At 36.2% G+C, this 19,037-nt stretch overlaps 1 protein-coding gene across 5 annotated transcripts in view; it reads right to left on the bottom strand.

Moving 5' to 3' along the window:
* The window catches only part of MSH3 (mutS homolog 3), a 187,786-nt gene that overhangs the window by 118,970 nt on the left and 49,779 nt on the right, over positions 1-19,037 (bottom strand). For all 5 annotated transcript variants that reach the window (XM_053224371.1, XM_053224369.1, XM_027039130.2 and 2 more), the window contains exons 9-10: positions 11,424-11,536; positions 8,686-8,800 (exon numbers count right to left, since the gene is read on the bottom strand). In XM_053224371.1, the coding sequence (XP_053080346.1) occupies positions 8,686-8,800; positions 11,424-11,536 (228 nt within the window). The remainder of the gene's footprint in view (positions 1-8,685; positions 8,801-11,423; positions 11,537-19,037) is intronic.

Genomic DNA, 19,037 nt, shown 5'->3' with positions numbered 1-19,037 from the left:
TATGCCTCCAATGAACCTCTGAAGCAAGGCACTGTCAGAACCTTTAAAAAAAAAAAAAGAATTTCATGGAGCTCACAGAGGAGTTTACAGGGCTTAAAAAATTTTTTTTTTAATGTTTACTGATTTATTTTGAGGGAGAGAAACAGTAAGCAGGGGAGGGGCACAGAGAGTGGGAGAGAGAATCCCAAGCAGGCTCCATGCTCAGCATGGAGCCTAACGTGGGGCCCAATCTTCCTGAACCATGAGATCATGACCTGAGGTGAAACCAAGAGTCAGACGCTTAACTGACTGAGCCACTCAGGCGCCCCTACAGGACTGCTTTTGTGCCCTATTGCTAAAAAGTATCCATATGCATGAGAGAATTGGGTTTGGACTAACACACAGCCTAGTACAAAGAGCACTGGGGAGAGGAGGCTTAGAGTCCTCACCTATATTTTTACTGGATATAATTACTGGATACTCATAATACCAAAATGAACCCAATAAACTGAACAACCAAAGCAACTTAATTTAGCTCACAAAACCAGACCTTTAGAGAAACAGTATATGTTCTTTTATTAATTGGCAGTATTAATGAGTTGTGCATACAGTCTTTTGTTTTACTTTAGTTTTTTTCCCTTATTGAACAAGTCCCCTAAATTTCAAAGTAGACACAGTGAGAAGCAAGGAGTTTATTTGAAACTGACGTCTGTATTTATTCTAATAAAAGAGATCAACCACTGGGCAATATTAAATTGGAATGATTCCTATGAAACAGTAATTATTAAGCAACATAAAAACCTAATAGGCTTTTGGGTTTCCCATATGTTTGTTTGATAATGTATTTTGGAGGTGGGCTCTTCTTTCCAAATACAAAAGAAATTTCCTCCTGTCAGTGCCTATTTCCACTAGAATTATATATATTTTTGAACTCAGGGTTTTATCTGCCAGCATCCTTAGGAATTCAACATCGATCATCGATAGGATCATCGATATGAAATAATCAAGCAATTCTAAATTATTTATCCTTTTGGAAAAAGTCAAATTTTATGTGCTTTGAAATGAACCCCATCAACAATGCCTGGCTAGAATTCATGTTGTGTGAACCTGGATAAAAATCCAGGTAAGTAACATGGGAAAATACTTCATTAATATTTCAGACAACAAAAAAAACAAAGGATGCTTCTTTCCCCCTTAAGTTTTATAATGGGAGGAAAATGTCCTTGCTGAAAATTTGCCAGAGTAATTTAAGATTCTGTGTCACCCCTACCCCAGTTTTTTTACAAAATGAAAACCAATCTTTCTGATTTAGAGGAAGTTAAAGGTACACGTATTATCTCAAAGCCCAATCTCTTACAAAGATCCTATTCAAATATAATTTGAAACTTGAAACAAACAAACAAAAACAACCAACCCCTACCATTACCTATAAGATGGTGGAATAGTGGAAAATAGTTCTCTATGTATAGTTTTCATAGTTCATACATTCACCGTGTGTCTAATCTTTTCATTAACTTATTTATTATAAAACTTCAGTTTTATTGTAGAATCACTTCAGGTTGATTTGTAATTAACAAAATGAATATCTTTACATTCCCAAAAGATGCCAAGTACATTAGAGAGGAAAATAATAAGAAAGGTATATAAAAGGGCCCCAAGTGATTCTTTAGGATAATACACAGGACACTGAATATAGCCATATTCACAACTATTAATAATAACAGTGAAAGGACACAAAGCAAAATTAAAAGAAGTTAAAGACACATAAGACAAAGTCTGGAGGAAACTAAGGGCAAGCTTCCAAAAGTCTTCTCCTGGTGGAGTCACACAGGATGTGTTTAATTTCCCCAGCACTGAGTTATGATGACATGTGTGAAATGGCCACCAGAGAAGCACATTAGAGACTCAGCACCTGGGGTTTACACTGGAAGCTGGTCACATAGGCATCTTTTCCCTTACATGTACCAAAATTCCAGCTCCCAGAAACAAGCAAGTAGTTAGCATAAACCAAATTCTTTTCACAGTTTAGGGAGAGTGAGCCATTCATATCAGAGAACGCTGGAAAATTTCCCAGATGCCAGTTAAGGGTCAAGCTCACAAGTAGGTCTTCCAAGTTGTCTCATCAGGTCTGCTATGTTAACCATTATGTGCACATCTCTCTTTTCAAGTTCTATTTCTCTTCAAGTATATGTGTTATGTTTATTCACTTTAGTGTTCCTTCTAGTTTACTCTTCACTCCTAAATTGATCTTATTCTTTAATACACAGATCATTCTTAAATCCTATCATCTCATTTCAAAGCTTTCCTATTTCTCATTTGTTCTTTCACATCTAGTATCATTTTCTTATCTAGTATCTAGTATCATTGTATTTTGAAGTAGCAGGTTATAGTTTTTATTTCATTTGTGGGCATCTTTCTGGCACACATTCATTTTCTGTAAGGATGCTATGTGGCTCTTTATTCTGTTTCTTCTTATAAACATTTTGTTTAAGATTTGAATTTGGTTCTTTTTCTATTTTTAATTTTTAAGTTGGTTATCTTTTTAATGTTTGTTTATTTTTGAGAGAGTCCGAGCACGAGCGGGGGAGGGACAGAGAGAGGGAGACGCAGAATCTGAAGCAGGCTCCAGGCTCTCAGCTGTCAGTGCAGAGCCCAACAAGGGGTTCGAACTCATGAACCGTGAGATCATGACCTGAGCCGAAATCGGACAGTTAACTGATTGAGCCACCCAGCATGCCACTATTTTTATTTTTTAAGTGAAATCATTTTTCTGGAAGTTTTAGAACAGAGGAATCGTTTAGGATAGCTGTGCAATTTCACACATCTCCCTCTTCTGTCGTTAATGTGTGATGTTCAATAATGGCACCTGACTTTTGCTTTCATTCAAAAAGATTAAATGCGTGAGAATTATCCTTTAACCTTAAACAATTAAAAAACTGGACAATTTTATAGTTTTAAAATGCTGTTTTCAGCTATTAGACATCAGACAGCACAGAACCGTGATCCCAGAGACAAGAAAAACAAATGAGGTAAACATTATGAGTGACTTTTTGCAGAGAACAAGAGAACTAGAATTTGTAAGACAGAAAGCCAGAGATGATAGAGATGCGCACAGAAAGAGCTCCTAAGATCTGCAAAAGGGTCCGCTCAGGTCTCTGCCCAAGTACTCATCCTTAAATGTGTGGGGGGACCTCCATGAGGTCAAGGAAAGAACCACAAGAAAACACTAGGTCAAACATTGACCAGGGTATACACAGGGCTTACAATAGTTTGCTCTCTGACCAACTAGGGTGGAAATACCTCAAAATACCTGGGGCACTGGGTGGAAGCCTCAGAAGAGTACTGCTTTAGTACTCTTTAGTACTTTAGTACTAAAGTACTTTAGTAAAATAGACGCAGACAAGGATTTCCCAATTTTGGTACTAATAACATTTAAATATATATGTGTATATGTGTTACAATGAGATATAATTCACATACCACACCATTTGGAGTATGCAATTCAATGGTTTTTAAGTATATTAACAGTTAGATTGTGCAACCATCATCATTATGTAATTTCATAACGCATTTGTTAAATGCATTAAGTATTTTATTCTTTTTTTATGCTATTATAAATGAAATTATTTCATTTTTAGATTCTTCATTGCAAGGTTACAGATATACAGTTATACAGGTATACAGTTAATTTGGGTATATTGATCTCATATCCTGCAACCTCATGAACTCATTTTATACGCTTTAATATTTTTTGTGGATTCTTTAGGATTTCTATACAGAATTTCATGTTAACTGCAATAGCAGACAGTTTTACTTCTTCCTGTACAATTTGGATGCCTTTTATTTCATTTTCTTGCCTAATTGCCATGGCTACACTTTCTAGGACAATACTCAATAAAAGTGAGAAAACACTGCCTCTTCCTATTCCTGTTCTTGGGGCGGGGTGGGGGTTAGCATTCATTCTTTCTCCCATTAAGTATGATACGAGGTTCTGAGCTTTTCATTCAGCTTGAGGAAGTTCCTTTCTATTTCTAGTTTGTTGGATGTTTCTATTCATGAAGGGGAGTTTTAACTGTCTGTTGAGATGATCCTGTAGTTTTTATCTCTTATTATACTGACACGGTACAGAATGTTAATTTTCCATTTGTTAGACCAAACCTATAGTCCTAGAATAAATCCCATAGTCATGATGTATAATCCTTTATTTTGCTGGATTCCATTTACTTGTATTTTTTTGAAGATTTTCATGTCCATATTCATGTTGGTCTATAGTTTCTTCTTTTATGGTATCTTTATCTGGTTTTTGGACTGTTGAATTTAGGGCTAAATAAGTATTTTCTACAGAGGAATATCCTGTCCATTTTAGGATATTCAGCCACATCTCTGGTGACCCATTAGAGGTCATTAAAATAATTGTAAAATTCACTTTCACTAGTAAAAGTAAACACTCTACATTACCATTCTGTTATAAGAAGTTTTCTAAGAAAAAGCTGTTACAGTTCACCTGGGGTGGATTTTCTCATTCTTTCCTAAATTTCCAAAAACTATGTGAAGTTCTGACCATACCAATCTTAATAAAGTCATCTGAAAAGACAAAAGCACTCATTTCCAACATTAACAAAATTCCCAATTCCTTTACAATTTCATCAATTTGGGAATCCAACATGGGAGTCTGTCATAATGACTAATATCCCTCATATTCTATTTATTCTATTATACTATTTTGCTCTGGACAAAGCTATTTAAACTCTCAAAACAAACTGAAACCTCAAAAACAAATTTTTGTAATGTTTTTGATGTTTCTTTATTTTTGAGAGAGAGAGACACAGTGTGAGTCGGGGAGGGGCGGAGAGAGAGGGAGACACAGAATCCGAAGCAGGCTCCAGTCTTTAAGCTGTCAACACAGAGCCCAATGTGGGCTCAAACTCACAAACTGCAACATCATGACCTAAGCCGAAGTCGGACACCCAACCGACTGAGCCACCCAGCCACCCTGGGAACCTCCAAATTTAACCTATCTAATAAAACCTCACTTAATCCAATTTTAAGAATACCTAAAATGACATATTTTCTCTAATATCCTAAATTTCTATTGTAAAGGCACAAAATAAATGCATATCAAGATTTTTATGAAATATGCCAGTTTTTATGAAAGCATTTGCAATACAAAGAAAATAAAAACTTCCCCATTAACACAGCTCTTGAAGTAAATATAATAGTATCTTATGCTGCTGAACTGTTTTTTTAATTTTTTGTAAATGCTTATTTAATTTTGAAAGAGAATGAGAGTGAGTGAGGGAGGGACAGAAAGAGGTAGACACAGAATCCGAAGCAGGCTCCAGGTTCTGAGCTGTCAGCACAGAGCCCAACCCAGGGCTCGAACCCATGAACTGTGAGATCATGACCTGAGCTGGGATCGGACGCTTAACTGACTGAGCCACCCAGGCGTCCCCCATTATGCTGCTGAACTTTTAAAGTAATATAACTGAATTCTCAATACACAAGAACATTCATGTTTTCCAAAGTAATTACCTTGAGAGGTTACATTCTTTTTCCAAAATGTAAGTGTGGAATCACTCTTCTGGAATTATCTTCAAAGTTCAATCACATGCCATCTATATAACATCATCATTCATATTTCACATTTAAGCAAAACAATAGTACCAGTTTGCCAATGACATTTTGGCAATTTCCAATCAAAACCACACTCACAGGATGAATTCCTTCCTTCTTTCTTTTTCTTCTATTAATCCTGTATTTACTGATTGCCTGCTTGGTGCTGGGCATATTCTAAGTGATAGAAATTTATACCATATGAGGGCTTAACATTCTGGATCTCCATTTTTCTTGTTTTTGGCTCTATGGCATTGAGAGGAGGGGATCACCCAACTACCAGATTAGACACATACTAAGTCATCAGCAGATTCAGTTTCCTGACCAAGGCCCAACACCACCACCAAATACAAAATGAGAAGAATTCAGCTTCATGTAATTTATCAAGTTAGATGATTTAAAAATAAACTAATTTAACTTCAATAAAGTTAAATATTTTACTATTTACCACGTTTTACTATTTAGTATTATTCTTACTTTGACTTAAAACTAAAGAGGACACAATGTTTTTAGACCCAAATATATCTACTTCTAAATACATCAGAGCCTGACTTAATTTAATTTAATTTAATTTAATTTAATTTAATTTAATTTAATTTAATTTTAAAAAGGTACAGAGGGGTGCCTGGGTGGCTCAGCTGGTTAAGCGTCCGACTCCGGCTCAGGTCATGATCCCATGGTTCGTGGGTTTGAGCCCCGGGTCCGGCTCTGTGCTGACAGCTCAGAGTCTGGAGCCCGCTTCAGATTCTGTGTCTCCCCTTTTCTTGCCCTTCATGATCTGTCTCTCTCTGTCTCAAAAATAAATAAAAACATTAAAAAAAATTTTTTTAATAAATAAATAAATAGAAAGGCAGGGAGGTGGTGGCTGGGTGGCTCAGTCGAGCCACCCACTTCGGCTCAGGTCATGATCTCACGGTTCTTGAGTTCGAGCCCTGAGTTGGACTCTGTGCTGACAGCCGAGAGCCTGGAGCCTGCTTCGGATTCTGTGTCTCCCTCTCTCTCTGCCCCTCCCTTGTTCATGCTCTGTCTCTCTCTCTCTCTCTCTCTCTCTCTCTCTCAAAAATAAATAATAAACATTAAAAAAATTGTTTTTAAAGTCAGTTTCTTTATTCCAAAATTAATACTTCATTGCTTGGTGATATAGGAATAGAAACAAGTCTTAATGGGCAAGTTATCAGTCACTAATTCTACCTCATTTAGAGGGGCTCTCTATCTTGAGGAAGTCAAATGGTAGGTAGTTTGCCATCCTTTCATTACAGGGATCCAGCACAGTCAACCGTATGGATCAATCTCTTCTATAAGTCTCCTATCACTGGAGCTTAATGTGGAACCCAATAAGGTGTTAATACCAGGCTCATACTCTTTAACAAAACAGTTCAGCCATAGTAAAAGATATACAGATTAATAATACAGTACTCAGGTTAAAAAATAAAACACCAATTAGAACTCCCCTGTGCCATTTCTCCCACCAAACTTTATTGCTTCCCCTCCTTCCCCAATAGAAGAAGAAATCACTCTTCTGAATTTGTTGTTTATCACTTCCATGTATGTCTTTGTACCTTCCCTATATACCTGTGTATACTTTTTAATTTTTTTTTTTTTTTTTTTTTGAGAAAGAATGAGTGCGTGCACAAGCAGAGGAGGAGCAGAGAGACATGGAGAGAGAGAATCCCAAGCAGGAAGCCTGATGTGCAGCTCGATCTCACAAATGGTGAGATCATGATCTGAGCCGAAATCAAGTCAGATGCTTAACCGACTGAGCCATGCAGGCACCCCATACACATGCATGTATTCTTAACTAATATTCCTAAGCACTACTTCAGTTGTGACTTTTTTACATGTTTCTAACTTCATATAATAGTATGTACTATATGTCCTTCAGCAGTTTGATTTTTGGCTCAATATAATGTTAACACAATTTTTTGAATACTGGTATGTGTAACTCCAGTCCATTTATTTTCATTGCTGTGTAACACCACACTGCATGAATATAACATAATAAATCCACTCTCCTGTTGATGGGCATTTAGACTGATTTTAAAAAGGACAAAACGCTTTCAGAGAAATGATATTCTGTTCTATCCTAAATACTACGTAGAACACACACCAAAAAAAGACATTACAAAAAGATTCCCAAGGGACATGGCTTTCTCCCATCCTCCCCAACAACCAAATCAGGACGACCTCTTTGTACCCCACTTCATACTCGGTCATTTTATTGAGGTAGCTCCTATTTGCCCACCCACCTCTGCAAAACAGGAAGAAGCTTACTTATCAAGGATCAAAATGATAAAGGGTAATTCTTCACAAAGCCAAAAACAAGGGGCTGCTGAAAGTGAAATACAGAAAGGCAAGAAAATGATCCCACTACCTTTTTTTATTCCACTGGTTTTTAGACTATTATCTTCCTAGCATGTCAACTGCCAGTTTTTAAATCTCTGAACTCTACAAAGTTAATCACTCTTTTAAAAAGCTATGTTAGTATCTATCCTCTTTATCTCCAACTTTATGATCTATGGAGAACTGAAACTAAGAATAAGAAAGGCAGTGAAGTTTTATGAATGTTTTTTAATACCACTTCTTAATTCTACTTAATACTACTTACCAATTAACTGTGCTTTAGAATTCAATATATTAAAAAGCTACATGAATACAAATTGACAAAATTCTTATGGATATTTTTATATTAATTAATATGTTTCACCAATAGTACCCATATAGGTCATCCTTGCCCCTAAACAGAATATTCTATCAATAGTAGCTGAACTTCTCTGAGTACCATACTTACCAAATTCAATTTAAGAAATACTTTTATACACTGAAATACGGAGAGACTGAATCACACTCTAAAGCTGGATGTATTATGGTTTAATGACGACATACAGTAGAAAACAGAAGATGACTTTTTGTCAGTCAATAATCAAAGAAAAGTCAATAATGTAAAACTTCCCAGATGCTCTTACTTCCAAATGAATCCACATGAACTTTAAGCCAAAAGAATTTTAAAAAGGAATTTTTCTTAAAGAAAATGTTTTAATAAAACTCTACCCCCTTTGTTTTGTTTTGTTTTGTTTTGTTTTAAAAATTACTTACTTGGGTTTGGAAAGCACCTTTTCCAAGTTAAATTCTTTGAGGTATCTTATTATAGCAGCCAAAGAGCAAATCACAGTCTTCTCCAAGTTAATGATGCCAGAAAAACTTTGAGAACCTAAAAAAAACAGAATATAGACTTTCATTAAAATTATTGTTCACCATTGTTAGAAATAAACTTTAAGTTAAGTGAAATTCAGCTTATGGTTATTGAAATGATAATTTAGACAATACTTCCTAAAACTGCCCTTTGGGAAAATGTTAGAAGATTACAAATACCTAGGTCATGGAAAAACAGGCATTTTGATAGTGAAATAAGCCTTTTCTGGACAGCAACTGAGCAATTGAGCAACTTTTTCAAAATATTAAAATGCCCATCCCCTTTGACCCAGAAATACTCTAAAATGCATGTCAGAGATGTATTTACAAGGAAGTGAGCTGAAAAATCTTTTGTAATAGTGAAATCTAGAGACAACTTAACTGAACATCAATAAGGTAATAGTTAAATAAATTTTGATAAGTCCAGATTATTATGCATCTACCAATAAGAATGACTTACAACTATCTATAAAGGCACAGAAAACTATCCATAATATATTGCTGAGTGAAGGGGGGGAAAGTTGTACAATTATTCTCATCTCTCAGCAGGAATACTGCTTACCATCTGGTCTCCCAGCTTCATCCCTGTGCCTTACAGGGTATTATTCTCAACAGAGCAGCCAAAAGAATCCTTTTTAAAATGTACAGCAGACCATTAGACTCCTTTGCTTATAAAAATCCTCCAACATGAGAGAAGCAGCTCAACCCCTTACAGAGATCTGGAGGTGAATAACGCCCCACAACTTGCCTTCCACCTCCTTTATTCTCTTCCTTAGTTACTCTGTTCTAGCACCCAGGCTCCGTCTTATTCCTTAAACATTAACGGATACCTGAGATATGCTGTACTTACTGTTGTCTCTGCCTGAAACACTGTTCCTTCACATGTCCATATGGCTTTACCCCTAAACTCCTTCAATCTTTGCTCAAATCTTTGTTTAAGTGCCATTTTCTCAGTGAGGCCTTACTTCACCACCCTATTCAAGTTCACCCTCCTCCATGCCTTATTTTCTTTGTTAACACTTATCACCTTCAAACACACTAACTTAATTTATTGTATGTATCCCGCCCTTAGAATGTGATCTACAGAAGGGCAGGAATTTTTGTCTGTTTTATTCCTTATTGTATGTGTGATACTTCATAAAATGGGCCATCAATAAAAATTAGTTAAAAGAATAAATCCAGGTTAGATTAAATATACAGAATTATGCACATATAGTTATATGTGGAGATTTGTACATAGAAAAATTCTTAAAGATTTGAGGGGAGGGACTTTTACTTTTTTCTTTACGCACGACTATGTTTGGACTTTTTTTGCAATAGCCATTTGCTACTTTCAGAAATAAAAAACATTACAAAATATCCTCTACAAATCAGTAATACCAAATACATTAATTCCAATTGTGGCCTTTTATAAAACCAAGGTATAAATAAAGAGTTAACGAAACTCTTCCACCTTCTGAGAATTTCATCTTTTAACTTTCTATCTCTAGTCCCCAGGATATCTGATAAATTAGATGACGTGCCAGTGTGTTCTGAGGTAACACTGCATGTGGTTAAGAATGACCTGAAACCAGTAAATGGCACCTGGACTAAGAAGAATTACTGATTCTACAATTTGGGTCTTCTCTGAGTATACGGACTCTGAAGTTGGCACTGTATGAGGCTTCTAACCCTGGGCAGATCCTGATGAGTGTCTCCTGCCTCTGCAGCTGAGCTGTCACTCGGAGGGATGGGACAAGTAGCACGACTTCAGCCCTCAGTGACCCTATGCACTGCTATAAACCCTGTGCGGGGCTATTCCCACTAAGAGGAGCAAGTGCCCTATTAGCAAGCTGGGTTTCCTCTCCCCCACCCTTCCAAGTGAATCTGATGCCAAAAGTGGTTTATGGTAGGCCTGGGACTTAGTCCTGTCTTTACTTGAGCATAAGACAACAATCCCTTGTGATAATACAGACTGTGTCAGAAGTGGGTTACCCTCACAGACACTCAATTCAATCTGGCACCAAGAGATTAAAGGAGATGGGCAGAGAAATGCTAACAAGACACTGGTGCCTGTAGGAGGGCCAAGGGGAGACTGGTCTATCTACGGTCTAATGGTAACAGTCCTATAGCATGTGATAAGAGATAAAAATGAACCTTAACAGAAGTTGGACTAGCAGGAAGGAGAGGTACAGACCAAATCAAGCAATGATACCTGGCGAGGACAGGTGAATTAAACAAATAATGGTTACTTAACATATTAAGACCCTGTCATTAATGTTCTGGTATTTAAATTCTGGCAATCAATCTAACAAAACACTAGCCTTTATCAGGAGATTTAACCAAATACTCTGCAAAACTGCTAGGAAAATAACGGGCTATTTTTTAAGAGAAGCAAAAAGGAAGGGTGATCAGTAATACCTTACACTCCAATGAATCTGTCAAAAACATGAAGTTACTAAACAGTCATAACTACAAAGGAAGAAGCTACAGGGGGTGTTTTGATGAGTGCAAGAACAGTGAACACCTGCCTCTACTCTTGCCAGTTATTTAGCGGTAACTGCCTAGTTTTCATTAAGTTGAAAATCAAACTCGCACCTTTATCCAAATCTCAACTCAGTTGTATTTGAGGACATTAAGGCTAACACATATACAATATTTACCTTGGATGTCAACTACATCTTTTGCATAAAACTCTGTAACGGCCTGGAAAGCATGGCTGTATTCAAAATACACGTTATCCATCCTTTCTACTCGAATTCTGTCATCCCGCACACTGAAAGAAAAAAATGAAAACTTCAAAGATAATTATTCATAATTGGAACTATCTGTATTTAGGCCTTGGCCTGACCAAAAAAAGAAATTCATTCTTTATTCCTTCCTAAGTTGAAAAAAAGAGAAAGATCTAAAGTTTCCCTGTTAAAAGGTCTCATTTCATAAAATATAATTACCACTTTTACCACTGGTATTTTATATCAAGTAGTACACTGGGATTATCAAGAACCCATTGAATTTGAGGTCAATTACTTTAATAAATACAAAAGGGAGAAAAATGGAAAAGCATCATTTTAATTTAATTGCACCATTTGTTTAAATACTCTACCAATTAAATACATCATCAAGTAATTCTTTCTCTGAAATGGCATCTTTGTCTGGTTGGCTTTTTGCTAAGTCTGTTTCTACCACACTCAGCATTCAAACACAGTAAATTCTCCCTAGGTCAACTCTGTCTTCATTTAAAGTGCTTCTATAGTCTCTGTAAAATTCTGTGCACGCATGCGTGTCTAAGATTATGTGAGTACATAAAACCATATCATCCATGCTGACTAGTACATTTTCTTTCTCTTCTGTGGCACAGACCTCCCCATTCCCCCCCTCCTCCCCTCCTTCCCTCCTTCCCTTGTCACCTCACTACCAACCAATGTTAACAGCCTAGAGTGAAACTTAATTTTATTTCATGTTCATATGCTCTAACACAACCATATATCATATACATTCATACTCAAACGTGTCCTTGTTTTATAAAAATGGAATGACTTCACACTAGCTCTGTGTATTATTTCATAAGCAGTAACTCTTGGAAATTTCTCCACATAAAGTGACCTAGCAACAGCTAATTGTTTGTAATGCCTGAAAAATACTTCATAGTATGTAAAAGTCATAACTTATTCACCGATTTCTTTTATTATTGGATATTCACTTGATGTTAACATTTGTCACATGTTGCTTTAGAACATTTTATCTAAAATGGTGCAGCTGCTCTGGAAAACAGTGTGGAGGTTCCTCAAAAAATTAAAAGTAGATCTATCCTATGACCCAGCAGTAGCACTGCTAAAAACTTACCCAAGAGATACAGGAGTGCTAATGCATAGGGGCATTTGTACCCCAATGTTTATAGCAGCACTCTCAACAATAGCCAAAATTATGGAAAGAGCCTAAATGTACATCAACTGATGAATGGATAAAGAATATGTGGTTTATATATACAATGGAATACTACCTGGCAATGAGAAAGAATGAAATATGGCCCTTTGCAGCAATGTGGATGGAACTGGAGAGTGTTATGCTAAGTGAAATAAGTCAGGCAGAGAGAGACAGATACCATTATGTTTTCACTCATATGTGGATCCTGGAAAACTCAATAGAAGACCAGGGAGGAGGGAAAGGGGGGAAGGGGGAAAAAGAAAGTTACAGAGAGGGAAGGAGGCAAACCATAGGAGACTCTTAAATACTGAGAACTGAGGGTTGATGGGGGGTGGGGAAGAGGGGAAAATGGGTGACAGGCATTGAGGAAGGCACCTGTTGGGATGGTGTTGTATGAAGACCAATTTGACAATAAATTAAATATTAAAAAATAAAATAAAATAGGAAATAAAACAGAAAAAAAAACAAAAAATAAAAAATAATAAAAATAATAAAATAAAAATAAAAATTTAAGTAATAAAAAAATGTAAATTCACATTAATGGGTATGTCAAAGGGGCACCAGGAATCAATTCAAAGAACTACCAATGGCCAAAGCTGAAATATTTGAGCAGCTTAATAAATAATGTACTCTAAGATTTTAGCCCAAAGTATAAAATAAATATTCCATGAGTCAAATAAATAAATAAATAAATAAATAAATAAATAAATAAAACACCCATTTTGACTTTAAAAAAAAGTAAGAAAACACTACGTTAAATAAATAAGCAAACAAACAGCACACACTCCTCCTCAGTCACATTCATCTCACTACCATCTGAAAAAGTAAACACTACCTTTAATTTGGTGTATATTAGTACCACATAGGTTTTTAGACTTTGCAATATACCTTAGCATCTTTATACAATATGTTGTTTTACTTCATGTGGTAAATTTTACTTAAGTGGTACTTTATTTCACCTATCCTTCTATAAATTGCTTTTACATTCAGCATTATAAAATTTATACACGAAGCCAGATAAATCTCTCTTAATTTTTAACTACTTCTAAGTATTCCATTATTTCTTATATTTTCTAGTGAATTTTTAAGGTTTGCTTTTCAAATTAAGTTCACCTGAATTTATTTGGGGGGATGGTATAAAGTTAGAAACAGTTTGATTTTCCATATGATCATTCATTAATGTTCAAAGCACTGTTTATAAAACATTCTGTCTTTTTCTACCACTTCATAATGTTGCATCCAATAAATATCATATTTCTATATACATGTGACCCTGTTACTGGCTTCTCTATCCTGTCCCACCATTCTTTTTATATATCTCTGTATCAGGACCACAGTACCTTTATTTCCATGGCGTGGTATCAGTATCTGTGGCATGGCCCCTAGACCTTGCTTTTCAAGATTGCCTTGACTACTCATAGGCCTCTGATTTTCTTTATAAATTTCAGGTTCATCTTGCCAAGTTTCACAAAAACCTTATTAGGATTTTGAAGTATCTTAACAAATCGAGATATCCCACTGTTAAAGACAGTACAATTTCTCTATCTCTTTTATACATAACAATAATGTTATGTAATTTTCTCCATGTTTTATATTCTTTGGTTGTGCTCCTAGGTATATTACAGATTAATACTACTGTGAAGGGAAACATATTTACTAGAGAGCTATGATGGTATACAAAACCTATCAATTTTTGTACATAGTAACTACTGAATACTCCAATTTATTTTCTTGTATTGTCTATGTATGCATCAATATCACCTGGAAAAAAAACTTTTTTTTTAGTCTCTCCCTTATAATTTCTAATCTTCTTTTCTTTTTCCTATCGCATTACACTACTGGCTAAGACCTTCAGGCTGTGTTGAACAAAGGTAATGCTAACACGCATCCTTTGTCTTCTTGCTGACAATAATAGGAATCCTTCTAAAGTTTCACTCTTAAGTACAATACTTGCTACAAGTTTTTGAATAAATGACTTATTGGCTTAAGATTTGGTAAGTTTCCCAGTTTTGGGAAAAAATGTTTCATCGTAAAGGATTATTGAGTCTTAACCTAATGCTCTTTCTACATGTGTTAAAATAATCACATGGCTTATCTCACTTAATTTCTTAATATATTATTCATATTTTCTAATGCTGAATAATCCTTGTCATGATGTTCTGTGCTACTTAAGTAAAGTTATAAACCTGATTTCTTACTGGGTTTTTTTTCCCCTAGAAAATCTGTGCCAGCATACCTAGCTCCAAAAGCTTTTTCTGTTCTACTACAAGACTAGGCAAGCATAAGCTGATCCAGGAAGAAATCTAAGAGGGAGGATTTTCTCCCATCTGTGGTGCTGAAGAAGGATTTTTTTCACCTTAATCCACTGGATAGAGAGTATCAGACTAACTTTAACAAATCTCTTATCAATTTTTATCTTCCTGTAGACTCCCTTAATACCTGGATTTTTAGAAGCCTGTAGTAAAGGTATTATTTAGGAACTCAAAAAACAGTGAATGACCTTACATGAGCTCCACAGTGATTTTGTACAAATTCCTAGAATGAACGCAAGAGGCAGCTGGTTACTCAATTACTGTTCTAATTAACGTTTTGTTTGATAAGCAGATAAGGATTTAGAAACCCATTAAATTTGATAAAAATGGACTTGTTAGTTATCCTTGAGGCTTTCATGGAAGCATTACAAGAGTGTTAAATTCATCATTCTGCAATCTGTATATTGAACATCTTCATGCAAACATTTTTCCACAAACTGGTTGGAGTTATAAAATCTGTTTTGTCAGATTTCTTAATTGAAGAAAGTTATGGTAAATTTAAATCACTATCTTTGAAACAAATGTCTACTTTAAACACTGTGTACATAATGAGTAATAACCAACCAGAATTTTGTCAAACTAGATTTTAGTAAAACTTCTACATTAAGCACAGAACTGTTGATCTGGATGTCCTCAAACTACAGTCTGTGGAATACCTGCATGAAAATCACCTGCAACACACATTAAAGGCACAGATCCCATACTCCAAACGTATTGGATCTGAATTCAGCAGGAAGTTAGGGGAGAAGGGGTATTTTCATTTTCAACAGAGTTTTCAGGATGATTCACAGGCAATCTGCAGACTGGAAACAGTCATCTACATGAGCCACACTGGCAGTCACTGCAAGGCTAGAACACAAAGAGGAAGTGTAAATCTTTTCCAACAACAGTCTAGGTTTCAGCTGCTCTTTTACAGGTGGGTAGTCAGTATCTTTCCACTAAAAAAATTTTAAAGAAATAAACTATGGTCATGTAACTGACCTGAGTCTAAAAAATTATAAAGACACTCTCCCTTTCCCATCCTTTACAGAGGCTGTTTGTGGCCAGGGCATAAGCCTCCTGAATGGAAAGGAAGCTAAATAGAGGCTGTGCTCCTCCCTGGGCCCAGGGTGGTGATTCCCCTTCTATGCTGGATCGGAGGACTATGGTCAAAATAGCAGTCTCAGTCATTACATGGGGTATGCCAAGCTGGACTGTTTTAAATTAAGATTTCTAATTTTAAAAAAAATCCTTTTCATATGCAGCATGCCTCTCTGTTGCCAAATGTATTGTTTTTGAAAAATTAAATGGTGATAAAACTCTCAATGAGTGTGGAACCCACACTAAAAAAAAAAAAGTAACTTCAGACCCAATAATATCTTTTAATGTCAACTTGAACATAAAACTGATGACTCTCTGGTGTTGAATAATAGACCACCTACAAAGATCTTGATCTAATGTTCAACTGTGACCAAACAAATGTCAGCTTACCAATTTTATGATCTATGCTAACTTTAGAAACTATAATTTTTATAGACAAAAAGAGCCTTGTTAAAGGCTGACAATCTGCTATAGGAAAACTCACAAAGCCTCTACTGACAGTATTCTTACTGATAATAAAAATACTGATGGAGTTCCAAGCATCCTGGCTGAATGATTAATTCTCTCCTCTGAGGATAGCATGTAACACAGATCCAGAATGAATAAAACAGACCATGTAACAGAGTTACGATGTCTCTGTATGAGAATTAGTATGAAATTCATTAGTCTTATCACCATTTATAGTAGGGAACTATAGGAAGGCTAAGGGCATTATGTGAAATTAAAATTATAAAGACAACCACTAGCCCTAACAAATATCAGAATCATCCCACAAAAACAAGGACAATAGGCCACATGGTGAAAGTCTTTAAAATATACAAAAATAGAATAAAAACCTAATATCAAATATATCTGCCAAAACAACAAATGTAAATAGGATGAACTCACTTATTAAAATAGAAGTGATCTCAGATTGGATTACAAAGGGGAAAAAAAAATTCTGCTATAATCAGGAGTAAAACTTACAAGAAAGTAATTCAGAAAGGTTAAAAATAAAGGGATCACCGGAAAAAACTTGCCTAGATGAATAGACTAGTCAAATGCAAATTAAAAAGAAAACATGGGACAAGACTTTATTATCAGGCAAGACAGAATTCAGGACAAAAAGCACTAAATAAGACAAAGACAGGTGCTCCATACTGACAAAAAGGAGATGAAAGAAAGACTTTTCACCCCATTATCTTTCAAATTCTTTTAGATTTTTGAGCCACTAGAATATACTACCTCTTCAAAAAATAAAACTGTTGATTAGAAAAGCGAAAGAAAAGGAAAGAATGGATTACAGAATTTATACAGAAACTCCCAGGAGATGTTCATCCGCTTCCCTGGACTTGAACCCTGGAGTCTGAGTCCAGGGACAGAGTCGCTGGAGCCATCCTGCCACCTTGTGGAACATGAGAGGAAGGTGAACACAAGGAGGTGAGACAAAGGAGAAGAGCTCCTAAATGCAGCCAGGCCTGATTCTAGCCTACTTTCAAGCTTTTCACTTATACGTGCTGGTATGTTCACATTGAACTTTAAACATTTTTGGTAAGAACTCACTACAAAATAAGAGATTTCAAACTGAGAAACGGAATCTTTTGCTACTCAGAGAAGGAAGTAGACACTATAACACAGCTTCCAAGAAAGTCGGCAAGTTCTACCCAAGTCCACATGGCCAACAGTGAACTGAGGCAAGGAAGACCTAAAGTTTGATTTTAGCTGGTTAAGTCTGCTTTAGATCAAACCAACAGGCAGGCAGAGTACCTGGAGATTCTGGAGACTAGAAGGACCCTCCTCCCAGCCTTCCTCACCAAGTGGAGGAGATAGAATCTTAGCCAAGGTGCCATTGGGGACTAAAAACTAAAAGCAGATTTAGATCCTCTGCTGGATTAGAGAGTGGAAGTAAACACACCAGGCCCACCCACAAAGGACAGGCCTGATGGGGAATAGAAGGGAGGACTGAGAAGTTCCTCACTCACTATGCAAGCGCCATGAGGCCTCAGGACAGAGGGCCAAACCCCAGGAACTATTCAAGGCCAGCATGCAGGGCTGCTGTGATCTTTGAAAGAAGAAGAGGTAAGTTTTACATTAATGTAAGAAGTCTGTACTAAGAAAATTCATGTCTTTCTAAAACTTTCTCTAGCTTTCTCTAAACTTTTGGTTTTACTTTTTCTTCTTCTATAGTGATTGCTACTTATTTTGTTGTTGTTGTTGTTAACGTAAAGATGCATCAAAAAAATCTCCAATCTGGGGTGCCTGGGTGGCTCAGTCAGTTGAGCATGCAACTCTTGATTTCGGGTCAGGTCATGGTCATGAGATGGAAAGCCACTCAGCACTGAGCTGCTTAGGATTCCCTCTCTCTCTCTCTCTCTCTCGCTCCCCTTCCCCTACTCAGGTGTGATCTCTCTCTCAAAATGAATAAATGAACTTTAAAAAAATAAATAAAATAAAATGAATTTTAAAAATACATACATTAAAAAAATCTCCAATCTGTCTTGGCAAACCTGACATGAAACTACTTCTCTGCAATTAAGTGAGGAAAATAAGAGGATTACAATACTCAAACTTGGGAAACCGAAGGGAAAGGGAAAACGTGAAGGGGAGGAAATGGAGGCAGAAAAAGCCCAAGGGCCTCAAGAAGCCATTCATTTCTGCCCAGGGTCATGACCTTCCAGCTTTTCTTCCCTGACCCTGGAAATCTCTTATAATGAATTCTCTTCAACAACATTTTAAAACCTCCATCCTTTCTTAACTGTCTGCCCATTACAATCTCCACAGACCATACCCCAGACCTCTGTGCACATTCTTATTTAAAAGTTGGGCCAAGACTCACCTTCTCTAAGACGCTTTCCCAGAAGAAGAACCACATGCTAGGAAGGCGTGTGCTTTCTACTAGACACGTGGGACTGTGGTTTGTAAAGTAATAGCTTTAGAAATAAAGCTACCTTGTTTTAAGCACACATGCTTTTTGTTAGAAAC

Source organism: Acinonyx jubatus, chromosome A1, assembly GCF_027475565.1.
Source record: "Acinonyx jubatus isolate Ajub_Pintada_27869175 chromosome A1, VMU_Ajub_asm_v1.0, whole genome shotgun sequence".
Classification (NCBI taxonomy): Eukaryota; Metazoa; Chordata; class Mammalia; order Carnivora; family Felidae; genus Acinonyx; species Acinonyx jubatus.
This window is presented reverse-complemented; position numbering and strand designations above follow the sequence as displayed.